Source organism: Gavia stellata, chromosome 6 (assembly GCF_030936135.1).
Source record: "Gavia stellata isolate bGavSte3 chromosome 6, bGavSte3.hap2, whole genome shotgun sequence".
In the NCBI taxonomy this organism is placed as follows: domain Eukaryota; kingdom Metazoa; phylum Chordata; class Aves; order Gaviiformes; family Gaviidae; genus Gavia; species Gavia stellata.
Window position 1 is genome coordinate 1797184 of NC_082599.1, and position 13010 is coordinate 1810193.

The 13010-nt window shown below is 45.2% G+C and overlaps 1 protein-coding gene across 1 annotated transcript in view; it reads right to left on the reverse strand.

Annotated features, from left to right (window-relative positions):
- PTH1R (parathyroid hormone 1 receptor) overlaps positions 1-13010 on the reverse strand; it is a 120035-nt gene that overhangs the window by 5639 nt on the left and 101386 nt on the right. The window contains exons 7-9 of the mRNA XM_009809043.2: positions 10977-11130; positions 4611-4671; positions 2721-2787 (exon numbers count right to left, since the gene is read on the reverse strand). Coding sequence (XP_009807345.1) covers positions 2721-2787; positions 4611-4671; positions 10977-11130 — 282 coding nt within the window. The remainder of the gene's footprint in view (positions 1-2720; positions 2788-4610; positions 4672-10976; positions 11131-13010) is intronic.

The following is a 13010-nucleotide window of genomic DNA, read 5'->3' on the forward strand; positions in this document are numbered from 1 at the left end:
CAGGGAGCTACATCTATGAACCCATCTTGTGGCCAGTTGCTCAACCAAGCTAATCTAGTCCTACAGGAACATGCTCATGGTGACCCATGCAGCAAAATGTGAGGGCAACATCTCATGGCTACACTGTCGCTTAACAGAGGTGAAAAATGGGGAGATGTTTGAGGTGTTCTCAGCTTTTTGGAGCTCTTCAGAGATTGGTTTCACTGGGGCTGCTTCAGACAAACCCGTTCTTGGGACTATGGCAAGGCCACAAGCAGAACCATTGTCTGCACTGGGCAGATCCATGTTGCTGGATATACCATCCATATGCCTGATGCATATGGGTTTCTCTGGAGGTTTGCAGCAGCCATTTGACTTCTCAGATGCCAGTATAGCAGCATTTCAAGGAAACAAATTACCATGCCACACACAGGCTCATAGTTTTATGCCAGAAGGGACCATTGTGAACCTCTAGTTTGATCTCCTGCAAAACGCAGTCCATAAGACCTCCTTGTATTCATTTTTGTTTGAGCTATAGCAGATCTGGGTTTCAGTGTTTCCATGACGGAGATCCTACCACAACCATTGGTAAGTTGTTCCAATGGTTAATTATCCTCACTGTTAAAACAAGTAGTTCCCTGAGCTGCTGAACGAACATGGCCTGGTTTGCTATGGCTTTGTCTTCTGTGGTTGGATTCCTTCTCTTTTAACGAGGTGCAAGTTCATTTTGAACAGCTCTCCTCTGTGTTAAAAAGAAGGTAAGGTCGCACTACACCCTTTCCCTTCAAGGGGCATTAGTAGAATTTCTCTCCCGTATCTATTTGACTATTTTCATTAGGTTTGTGGGAATTTAACATCCATGCAACCCCATTCCCTTAGTTACATTTGGTTGGAATTTACTGACTGGCACAAAAGTTATAAGGGAGGGATGGATAGTGCGACAGGCAGAGAAGCACACAGCCTGGGGGCATATAATTCATTTTCACTGGAAATGAATCTGAAAGGGAATATAAAAGGCAAGCTTTGTTTCTCATATGAGTTTTTCTAGCTTCAAAGGCTCAAAAGTGGGATCTTGTTCTGCATTTGTCGGCTAAATTGAAGATGTCCAACCTTATCACAGTCAGGAGGGAAACTCCTCTGACTTCCTGAAACATGTGCTAGGTTTTAAAAGAAATCCAGACAACCGAATAACATCAAAGCTAGCAGCAGAGTGGAGGGATTTTAAGAAAATTTTAAGAAAATGCATAACTTAGTCCAGCAACATATGACCAGCCAGTGTGGGAATTGAAAAGTGAACAATATGAACCCACAGAAATTAAACAGAAACAACCCACAGAATATTTTTGCATGATAAATAGCTGCATTTGCAAATAGCCAGGGCAGAAGCACAGCAGAGCCTCATGGAGGAACATTATTTTTACAAGGATGAGCCTCAATTGAGCTCTTTCTCCTCTGCTAATTGCGCTTTAAATTAAATGCAATGGGGTTGCTGGCATTCATATAGTTGAACTATCTGAACTTTCTTCTCCATCCTACTATTTCGTTTCCAATGACCACGATGTGGGCTTGTTGATTCGTTTCTTCCAAGGTGCAGAACTAATTGCTAGAGCCAGGTGGAGAATTTCCACCAAAAGGAAATTCTGATGAAGAAAAAAAGCCCCCCAAGTCCAATGCAGCTCGCCTAATTGCACATATGAGCACATTCACCTCAGAAACTCTCCTGCTGTTTATATGCAGATGGTCTGATTTTCTTCTCACCCACACTGATCATCTTCCAAGGCCTCCTGTTTTCTGAGTCAGAAGGATGTATATAGAGCTTGATGCAGAACCCTCTGAAGGCTACAGAGAGATTCTTACTGACTCCACTCAGCTACTCGTGGATGAATGTAAAGGGCGACTAGGATGTGTGGGAGTGGACAAGCTCTAGCCATCAGAAGATGGAATAATGGAGAACCATAGAGAAAGACAAAGGGAGGAAAGAGGGTAATTCATGCAAACTATGAAAGCAGGTTCTCTAGCTAATTAGGATGCTGCTCAAGCATACACATAACTACCCACCGAACTCCCCTTGTGCAGATAATCACATCTTATAATGACCTCTCCAGCTTGTGAGAGCTCAGTCCTGTGTCTGGATAATGCCACTTATTTCCTTTCTGTCCCCTCTGTCTCCTGGGTGAGGGCTGAAGTAATTCTCCAACAGTGATTAACATCACGTCCTATCATAACTGGGATGGTTTAACTTTTGTCCCCACCTTTGAGGTATCCTAAGCTTTTATCAGTTCAGAAAGATGAGTCTGAAACAATATGATGACACTGAAGCATGCCTGGGGAAAAGGTTTGCTCTGGCTACAGAACCCAAATTCCACTTCTTCCCACTGGAGATGCCTGGTGAGAATGTGTTATGACCCCTGAGGGTTTCCAGTATCACATGGGTTGGAAAAATATTGCCTTGAATGTTTGTTCCTTGAATGATTTTAGGGTCTTAGCCCTATGCCATTTTTCCCTCCTAAGCAAAACTTGAAGTTGCTCACAAATCCCTCTGCTGCATGCAGCTGTCAAACTTAGAGGCAGGTCAAATATAAGGCCCTTAAACTGGATATATATAGAGACTCCACATTATTAAAGGCAGGAGCTGTGTTAACAGGGTGATCAGAGTAGGGCAGCCTGGCTCAACTCTTCCCACTGAACCTGCATCAACCAAAGGCACTGCCTCCCATCCCTTGCAATCAGCCAGTACTCACCACGATAGCTGCCAGGATGGGCACCTGAATAATCCATTTTAAATTGCCAGCACTCAAGTCCCAACACCTGAGAAGAGATTGACATCCCATCAGGAAATCATTGCTTACAAAGAGCAACAGACTCAAGTGTCTTGTTGGATAAATCCACCCCGGAAGGATGGGTTCCTCCAAATTCTGGTGTGGTGGAAGGACCTAGCTCTAGCCCTGCCTTCAGTCAGCATGGATTCGAAATAGCCCTTCTCCTGCTGTTACACTATTCAAAAGTGAAACCACTATTAAAGGCATCTAAAGTTATGCTCTCCAGACAGTGGAACAGCTCTTTCCACAGTCATCAAGACTTCCCCCTTCTGGGCAGGAATCCACCCTTTTCCACTTCTTCTTCACCTCCTTATCAGAAAAAACTACTCTAAGAGTAATCCAGCTTTCATGAAAACAAGAGAGGCTGAAATGGCCTAATATTACCCCTTGGAATAAACCCGCACAACTTTGCATGGACACAGGTCCTGTCTGAAGACATGGTGATGGGGACAATACTGTGCTACTACATCCAGCTGCTGTGCTTCCTTCAGCCCCGCTCTTGCAGTGAGACCCAGCCATGTCCCACAAAAGTCTTTATCTCTTTTTCATCTTCAGCCCTTATCCAAGTGAGGACTGGAAGGGCAAACTGTTGGTGGTGTGGATGTTGGGCTACGGTCCTCCGTTTGCCAAGAAGGGGCTAAACACTATTTCCTCCCAAGCATTTCCAGCAGCCATTGAATAAGGTCACTCAGTGTTAATTACTCTGTTTGAATTCTCTCCAACCACGGAGAGAGGAGTGCCACAGGCTTTTCTTTATCTGAGCCAGACAGCCCCCACAGGGCAGCTGAAGTTTTTAATTCACGGGCGAAATATTCAAGGAAAGCGAGAGGCAGGGGCAGAGAAACCACCGGTGCTGACTGAAAGGCTCTACGAGGATGAGCCTGTGCCAAGGTGGATGTGCCACACTCCAGTAGCTATGCTACTCCATCCTTCCAAGCCTAGAGGTGAAATCCCATTTGGAAAGCAGTCTCCTCCCAGGCAAAGTTGCCTGGTGACCCCCACATTTTTGCTGGCAGATCGTGGGCAGATGAAACCCGTTGTGTGTGCATTATGGGGGGAAAATGTGATTGTGTGAGGGGTTGAACATTGGATGCTACAGATCCTTCATTCAGCGTACTGTAAGAATATGAGGCCATGAGGGTGCATGTGTAGGACCAAAGAAGCAGCTGATTCATATTTTGTTTCTGATGGTAGCCAGAAGCTGATTTTTAAGGTGGAAGTGGTAAGCAGGTAGTAATGTTTTTCTAGAATATTCTTCTAACAATTTGCTGTTCAGGATGGCTTCCTGAGACAGAACATTACTGAGTATTTAATACTTCTAGATGAATTCATCTTCCATTAATTTGTACAAATGCTTTTTAAACCTAAGGACATGCTGGCATCCACACCTCCTGCAGGGAGGATTTACAGCTTCATCATCTCATTGACGCTGAACTGCCTTCTTTGACTGTGCTGAACCTGCTGTCTCCCAATGTCATTCCCATTCATCCAGGATTTTAAAGATCCCTGTCCTGTCCCTGCCTAGCTGAGAAGCAGTCCCCTTTAGCCCCAGGGATAACAGCTGCAGGCGTTCACATTTATCAAATTCCATAAAATGAATGGAAAGCTAGGAAAGTTGCACCCACTTTATCCTTCCCTGCCACCCCCCCCACCCAAAAAAAAAAAAAAGTTTGCTAACTTCATACTAGAAATCACTTCTGGCTTTGCCTGGTTCCTTTTTTCCCTTTGATTCACCCACAAAGTCACCTGTGCAAAAAGCCCCACAAAAGCATCACACCTAAAAGGGAGAAAAGAAAATCTGATGAGACTTACTCTGTGTCGGCTAGAGTGGCTCTCACGCTGGCCCACGCTGTAACAAATACAGCAGGGAGTCCTGCAAAAAAGCACAGGTCAATCAGGGTGAGTAGGGGGACTAGAGGGCTCCATTACCATAAACGCAAGTGGAGTGGGCTAGAGGAGGGTGGAAGAAGGAGTTTTGAAATATTCAAGCATAATTTAGACTAGGAAAGCCTGATCTTGGTCTCATATCTCTTCTGTAGTCCAAATGGTAAACCAAACAGTGGCAGGGAGTGTTTTCTGGAAGACAAATATCATGGTCTGCTCATGACCCACCCTACTGAACCCTCCTGGCTTTCAAAACGGAGCTGCTTGCTTTCCCAAGTTGCCGGCCAGGAGTGGTCCAGACTTAAGCCACCTCCTGATTCATGTTTGGGAGATACCCAGCTGGTCTGGGCCTGAGGTGGGTCATGGACTTGACAGGATAAATCATCAGGTCCCGTGCCTTTCTTCTAGCACTACTTTAGAGATACACAGCCCGTAGTGCTTGAACCTGGGTGACTGCTACCTGCTCTAACCAACTCATTCAATTTGAAGCAGAGAAGGTTTCCTGCAGCACACCTTTCCCAAGATATTTGTTCCCTTTCCCTGACATCACGGAAAGGTGTATCTGGAGTCAGGCTTAGACTGTTTCTCCTAGCACAGGGCTGGATAGCTTAGAAGCTCTGTTAAGTGCGAGAGACTTGCTGCATGAAGCAGATAAATGCTAGAATTTATGGTAATGCTTGCAAAATACTCTAGCCAAAGGTGCACTCCCAAATGAACCATCCTTATTTCAGCACTGTTACACTGAGCATCATCTTTTACCTGTGAAAAGTAAAAGAATCACCAATACCCAAATGCAATCTTCTATTTATTTTTTTAGGGTCCAGTTCTGCTTTATTTGTACAACTGAGTCCCCTACTGGCTTCCCTTAAAAGGCAGGATCAAATCCACAGTAGCTTCCACAAATTCAAGAAGAATAGCCCCTTTCAGGTGAAAAAAAAATTAAAAAATAAATAAAGGCGACATTTATCACCGATGACTGTAAATATGCTGTTCACAGTCTAAGCTCATTGGGGCTCGGCATGCATAAGCACACGCTTAACTTTCAGCATGCACTTAAGTCTCATTAGGGTGCTTAAAGGCTTTCCTGACCACGGACGCTTTCCTGAGCTGGGGTGTGGAGCAAGGACGCCTGTCTCATACACACATGGACAACGGGGCCGTTATCTTGGTTGGAACCTTTAAATGCCACGGTAATATAAGAAAGCATAAATAATTAAACACAGAGCCTCACTCAGGACCAGCTCAGCAGCGCTGCCTACAAAGATACATTTATAAGGAATGCACCCTGCTTTACAATCCCCTGCGATGGCTGGCATTGGAAAGAAAATACTTAACCTATTGCACTAGGAACCCGTGAGCACGTTGAAGCTGAGGGCTTGGGGAAGGTGATGATTTATTGTAACAAGCACCGTCTATTTCCTCCTCACTGTTAATCACCTATCTATGAAAAATACGTATATGCTCCGGACTGCTGGCTGAGCTACCAAGGGCTTAAATGCATATAACTTTGATGATATCGTTGGTGATATTCCAGTTTATATCAACTGAGAGACTGGCCATGTTGAGAGGCTGACATGCCTGCTGCCTGCCTGCAAGACAGTGGATGTTCACCCACTATTGTGAAGCTCGAAGTTTGAAAGACAGATTGTTTCAGAGATTTGGGTATGTTTGACATGTTCCTCTCTAGCCTGTCCTGCACTGTGTCTCAAAAGAGACACTGTTCCCATTCATACTGATCCTGTGCTATGTTCAAGGTTCCTAGCAACAATAAAATATACAGGAGAAAATAATTATACCTAAAAAATCTGTATGTGTGGATTTATTGTGCCCTGTGCACTGCTGCCTCACTCCGTTCAGGCAAGCTTAGGAAAAGGATACTTGACATTTTCTGCAAAACACACATAGTGGATTCCTGGCACCGGTTTTATTGCTACATTTGTATTTCTGTGTCTCTTACATCGTTCTTTTTTTGCAGTGTGAACAATCGTAAATGTTCTTAAATTGACAAAAAGTGGTATGAATCTTCTCCCTCCCTTTCCTCTGCCTCCTTTCTAGATTCTCTCTATGTCAACGTAACATGGAGCACTTGGGTTGTCAGGTAATTTCTAGAGTTCAACCTTTTCCTCCCACTCTGGTAAGCTGGTCTTTCAACGTGAAGAGTCAGAAGGCTTAGCTTTGCCTCCAGCAACTCTTTTACTTTCAGAGGGTGATGACTGACTTTTTGGTGTCTCCACTTGAAAGTCCTGGTTTGTGATGCCCCAAGATTGACAATCCCTCCTGCTGAGCACTCACGGTGCCCATTGATGGGAGAGTCACTAACCAGAAAATCAGGACTGATGTCCTCAATGTTAAACATCTAAAGATATCTGCCAACAGCAAGATACCCAAGAGAATGCAGATCTGTGAGCGGGAAAGTCACACGTGGTTAGAGGCATCATAGAATCATAGAATGGTTTGGGTTGGAAGGGACCGTAAAGATCATCTAGTCCAACTCCCCTGCCATGAGCAGGGACACCTTCCACTAGATCAGGTTGCTCAAAGCCCCGTCCAACCTGAACCCTTTCAGGGATGGGGCATCCACAGCTCCTCTGGGCAACCTGTTCCAGTGCCTCACCACCCTCACAGTAAAGAACTTCTTTCTAATATCTAATCTAAATCTACCCTCTTTCAGTTTAAAACCATTACCTCTCGTCCTACCACTACACTCCCTGATAAACAGTCCCTCCCCATCTTTCCTGTAGGCCCCTTTAAGTACTGGAAGGCTGCTATAAGGTCTCCCAGGAGCCTTCTCTTCTCTAGGCTAAACAACCCCAACACTCTCACGCTGCCCTCACAGGGGAGGTGCTCCAGCCCCTGATCATCTTTGTGGTCTTCTGAACCTGCTCGAGCAGGTCAATGTCTTTCTGTCATCTGGCCAACCCACCAAGGAAAGGAAAGTGAGTCTCCAAAAAGCCTGTGATCTCCTGGATGGCTGTGAGCACAGACAGATGCAGGTGTGGATGGGTGCATCAACGTCCTCCCCCTTGCACGTATGTATCCCACGTGCACGACCGGTGTGACGCAGGATGATCCCCACCGGGCAGCGATGCCGTGAGTGACTTCTACAGAATCCACATTGTATGCGCTGTGCATTTCCAGTCAATACACACAGTGTGTACAATGCAGGTGCTATAAAGTCAGGTATCTCCCCATCAGCTGGAAAAAGTGCAAACCTCAAACTTGGCAAAGTCTGGTGGCCACCCCAACCCCCTTGCTCTCCTCTGTCGCTTTTCTTGTGTACATGTCTCCTAGCAGTTGGAAAAACAGCTTTCATGCGTGTGTCAAAGCTCTGAGTAAGTAGAGAGGCGGTTGCAAAGAGACTCCTAGAAGAAAGCTTATGAATACAGACCTTAGGTAGGTCTGGAGAAGTCTGGTCTTGGTTCCCTGCTATTTGAAAACCTCTCTGAGGAACAATGAGTGTGTTTTTTCAGTCCCTCTATGTCTCAGCTTCCTAATGTTAATTGGAGCTAACAAAACCCTCTTATGCCTCTTGTCCTGTTAGGTACGAATACCTTCAGGCAAGGATGATTTCTGCTTAGATAAACATGCAGGGCTCACCAACGTGAGTTTTTGGACCTGAGCACCTCTAACAGTAACACATCGATCTATTTGACTTTTCCAGGTCTCCCTGCAATCCTCATTTGCACCGTAGCTGAAAACCAGTGCAGTCCAGCCGCAGGGGAGGGAATTAACACGGTGTAAAGGAAAAATGCCAGTGGAATCAGCTTGGGTTTTCTAGCTATTGGTCATGCTTCTTAGACTTCCTTCATAAAACAGCTGCAGGGAACTCGAAGTCTGCTGGGGAATTTATTGTTGCCCATAATATCATTATTTATTTATTTTTGTTGGGTGCTGGCAAGGAACAAGTTCCTTTCTGTCATCAGTGTCTCCCTTGCAAGAAGGGCGCTGCGGACTTTCATGGAGCTGTGCTCCCTTGTGCCAGTGAGGATGTGGATTGAAAAGACTTGACAGAAATCTTTGGGTCTGACATCAAAGAGTAACTATATGTTCTGGTTTCCTCAGTAGTCTGGAAATAAGATGTTGTAGGGTGATTTTTGCTCCCTATCCCCACCTTGGAAATTTCCATGCAGGATAAATCCACTGCTGTTTATTGTTACGCAAGCAAGAAAAAAAATCCCAGCTTTTGGGGCAAACTTGTCTTTTCTGTACCTATGTGGAATGTCGCAATTATTTATCACTGATTCCCTGTCATTCATTGCTGTGGTATGGGCAGGATCCAGTGCCCGCTGCAGGGAACTGGAGTTTTTCCACTGACTCCAGTGGGTCTTGGATTGGGTTGCCCTTTCCAGTGCCCAAAAGCTATCAAAGCAATACGTCTGTGCGGGTGTGTGTGTACACATTATCATGCTAATGAAAACAAAGCAAAAACAAATGCAACTGGAGGGATCCTATGTTCTCATTCCAGAGGAATTTAAATTGAGCAGCCTCAAACTTTTGGAAGCACATAGATGGTTGGTGTTGTGACAGGTGTGACTTCGGCTTTGTGGTTGCTCTGATAAAATGATTATTCTCTGGCAGTGGTTGGAAGAATTAATGAGAGGAACCCATGCCTGTTAGACTGTTTTCCTTTGGCTGCATTACGAGCAGCATCAAGTTGGTTTTTCTTGTTAAACATATGGCATTATTTTTCAACTGCTTCCCTCTCTTCCAGAATTTGCTCTGGGGAACTGTTCCTTTAAGTCTGCTCTGTACGGTTTAATGCCATTTTCTGAGAAGCAAATTTTACATAGCTTGAAAGTTTGGAAGAGGATGGGTTTGGGGGTTTTTTTTTGATTTGTTTTTTGTTCATTTGTTTTAAGAAAGAGGTGACATCTAAAGTCCTCTCTGTCTCACAGCAGCTGAGGTAAGAAATACCCTGTCCCCCAAATATCTCTCCTTATTTATTTATTTTCCCCCAAACCTACCAGCTGGCTGGGACTAGACTTTGCCTGAGAGATGGATGCCCACTGTGGGACTCATATTTACACCTCCCATCTTTATCATAAGGCAGCACCAGCAGCTTCTGACCTAAGCACCAGCTGAACATGAAGTTAGCAAGGAGCTCATGGATCCTTTCTCCCCCATAATCACAGTGGGGAAGGAGGAAGGCTGGAGAGCGTCCTGCAGCCTGGACTGCCCTGGACTAGTGAATCCCTTGCTCGCTCTCACAAAGCAAAAAACTGCGATCCTCCATAAACTCAGATCTGCACTATCTGGCTTGCTCAGAGCTCCACTGTTAGAGACACTGGTTTTCTTCTAGAAGAAACCATATCCTGGAATGGGGATGGTGTGGTGTCGGCATTAATCTTGTCATAAAATGCAGTCAGGATGTGGCCAGGAGCATTTTGGACACGGAAACTGGGAAATGGTTCTGGGCCACACAGTTTAGAGGTAACCATAGACACCTCTCAACAGGTTTTTCCTGCTCCTTTGTAGACCTACACCCCATTATTCTTAGCTATGTCCTCGAGGATCATCTAATATGTTTCCTGTTCTACCTTACAGTCCACACACTTCAGACAACTGTGAGCAGTTGTTTTATTGTCCCCAGCACCTCATAACTCCTTGCAAGCCAAAACTAATGCCAGAAGTGAACAGAAAGCACATTCTCGTCTGAAATGTGTGTGCCCACAACGCCTTCCACTAATGAGCACCCTCCCTGCACCCACATCCCGCCCCTTTCTCCTTACTCTAGGGAAAGATGCCCAAGTTAAAAGGAAAGGGGAAAAAAAAAAAGGCTTCCTCACAAATTGCAGGTTTCTACTGGTGCTTCAACACTCATGAAACCTCAGGAGATTTTTAGAGCAACTGAGATCTGAGGTAGGAAATCAGAGCTTAGGTCTGCTGTTGGGAGCGGATGCTCACAGCCTCGTGCAACTTTCTGCCCCTCCAGCTCAACGCCCGTTTCTCAGCTGGAGGCACTTGGCAGAGATGGGGATAACTCAGAGGGTGCACTAAAATCAGCTGTCACACGCATGCATCTGCTGCCCTGGAAGGATGGCAAGATGTGCTGTCTCTCCAAGCCTGGGCTGATCCTTCCAGAGATCCTGGAAGTGCCACAGTGTGAATGCCACAATTTAGAAATGATAAAGGCTTCACAAGAGACCTCACTTGTCCTTGCAAGAGTCACTGTGTCTCTGATACTCACCCTACCTCTGTCCCCTCTCTTGTTTTTATGTATATGCACTGTCTGCTTCAAAGACTATCTCCACCAGGATTCTTACAAGTCAGCCGTAAGGAGAAGCCATGACTTACCCCAGCCAAATAATGTGAATCCCCAAAGATACTTCTTCTCTGAGAAAAATGCCATGAAGATGAGGCTGTGGAGATAGAGCCCTTCCACCAGAATCCAGTAGTAATTGGTTGCCAGGAAGTAGAGGAAGAAGGTAACCGCTACTTTACAGCCCACCTGCAACGACCACAGAAAGACGGGGTTATGTGAGGAACATGGTGTGAAATTCTTGTTCTACATAAAGCCGTGATTTGCCAAGATGGGCTGGAAAACAAGGTGGAGAAAGGAAAAAAATAAATCAGAAAATTCTGTTGCAGAGCTTATAGGGGGAAAAGCAGTGCAAGAACAGAAGAGATGAACAATTGAGAAGAAAGCTTCCCCTCAGCCTGACATCCTGTCTCCAACCGCAGGTGAATTAGGAGGTGTAGGGGGACATGGCCTTGTGGAGAGATGCTGACCTGATCCTTCTCTCCCCAACCCCAGTGATGAGGGGCTCACATGCTTTCTAGAACAGCTATGTTTCATCTTTTCCCTGTGGTTCTTGTCCAAGTTAGAGGACAAAGGGCTGTGGCCAAGTCACCTTGGTTTGGGTGACCTGGTGCAAGTCACATCACTTGGAAGTACGACTCCCTCCTCAGCTCATGGAGAGATACGGGCACCGTGCTGAGGGCGAGTCACCCTATTCTGTCATGGATGTCCACAAGACAGGGCTCTCCAGGGCTGCCTGTCTTTCCTCACCAAGTGTGAAGACACCCTAGATGGCTGCTGTAGGCTTTGGTGACTGGTCCTGCAAGAACAAACCGAAGATGGAGGATTTCACCCACAACGTCAAAGCATTTTCTGAACAGACCTGAGCTGCCAGATGTGAGACCTGGTAGAGACTTCCAGGACACACCGATTTTAAATGGGCACATTAGCTGAACTCTCACTCCACACTGACCTGCAATCCTTTTCTTTCTTGAGAGGAAAACCCTGACTGTGACTCAACGCTCCCTTGTCCTCCTGGCAGAGTGGGGCAAAGCTATCCTTGTTCCAACATTTCTCAGCCCCAGTAGAGAAAGGCTGCAAGGTAAGAATGCCGCATGGGGTTAGTTGGTACAAAGGGTCACATAATGCCATCTCTTGTCAACGTGGAAATGCTAGGACTCTGGATAGTCCCATTTCACAGGAAACTTCTGACTACCAAACACATCCCACAGCAGCAGCACATCTCCGTGCTGCCCATTACTTTGAGAGGAATACAAGCGACTTGCAGAAAACGTTAATAATAAGCACCTTGTAAATAAAAAGAGAATATTTTATTCTGGCCCAGCTCTTACACTAATCCTTTGCCAATCAAAATGAATATGCACATACTACATACATATATATGTGTATATATATAAAATATGGACACATTTACACCCATTTTCTTTTACAGACAAAGTGAGTTAAAATAGAAGGAAGATTGATTAAAAAATCCCCATTCAGGTTGAATATTAATTTTTATATTTACAAAAAATCACCATCTACCCCCACACAGGGAGCATCAGGCAATAATTGCAAAGCTTCCCACTTGGAAACAAAAGAAATACATTAATTGTCGCCTTCATCACTTGTTTGCCTTTCAATCCGGCAGAATGGGAAATGCCATTAAATTGCTAATATTCAAAGAATGCAATGTATTATCCCAATTATTCCTATTGGTCCAGCCCAAGGAGAAACAGAAAACAATGCAGTAAAACATTTTGTGTTCTTTCCAAAAAGGGAGTGTTTTGAAGTGTGCTGAGTGCTCCAGCCAGAGACTCACCAAATTAACTAAATGGATCTCTGAAATGGGAAGGAAACACGGTAACAAATTTCCATTTGGGGGGACCTGGATGCACAGTGGGACACTTCACATATGCTGATTTTATGCAGGGGTGTTGGTGGCCAGTCCCCTGGTACTAGCACAAGCTGTGAAAGACTTGAGAAGCTGAATGAATACACAAGCAGAAAGTTTGTTGCCCCACAGCGAGAGCCATTGCACTAGGATTTGAGCTAGCTTGGATTTTTTTGTGTGCATTGAAGGTAACCCT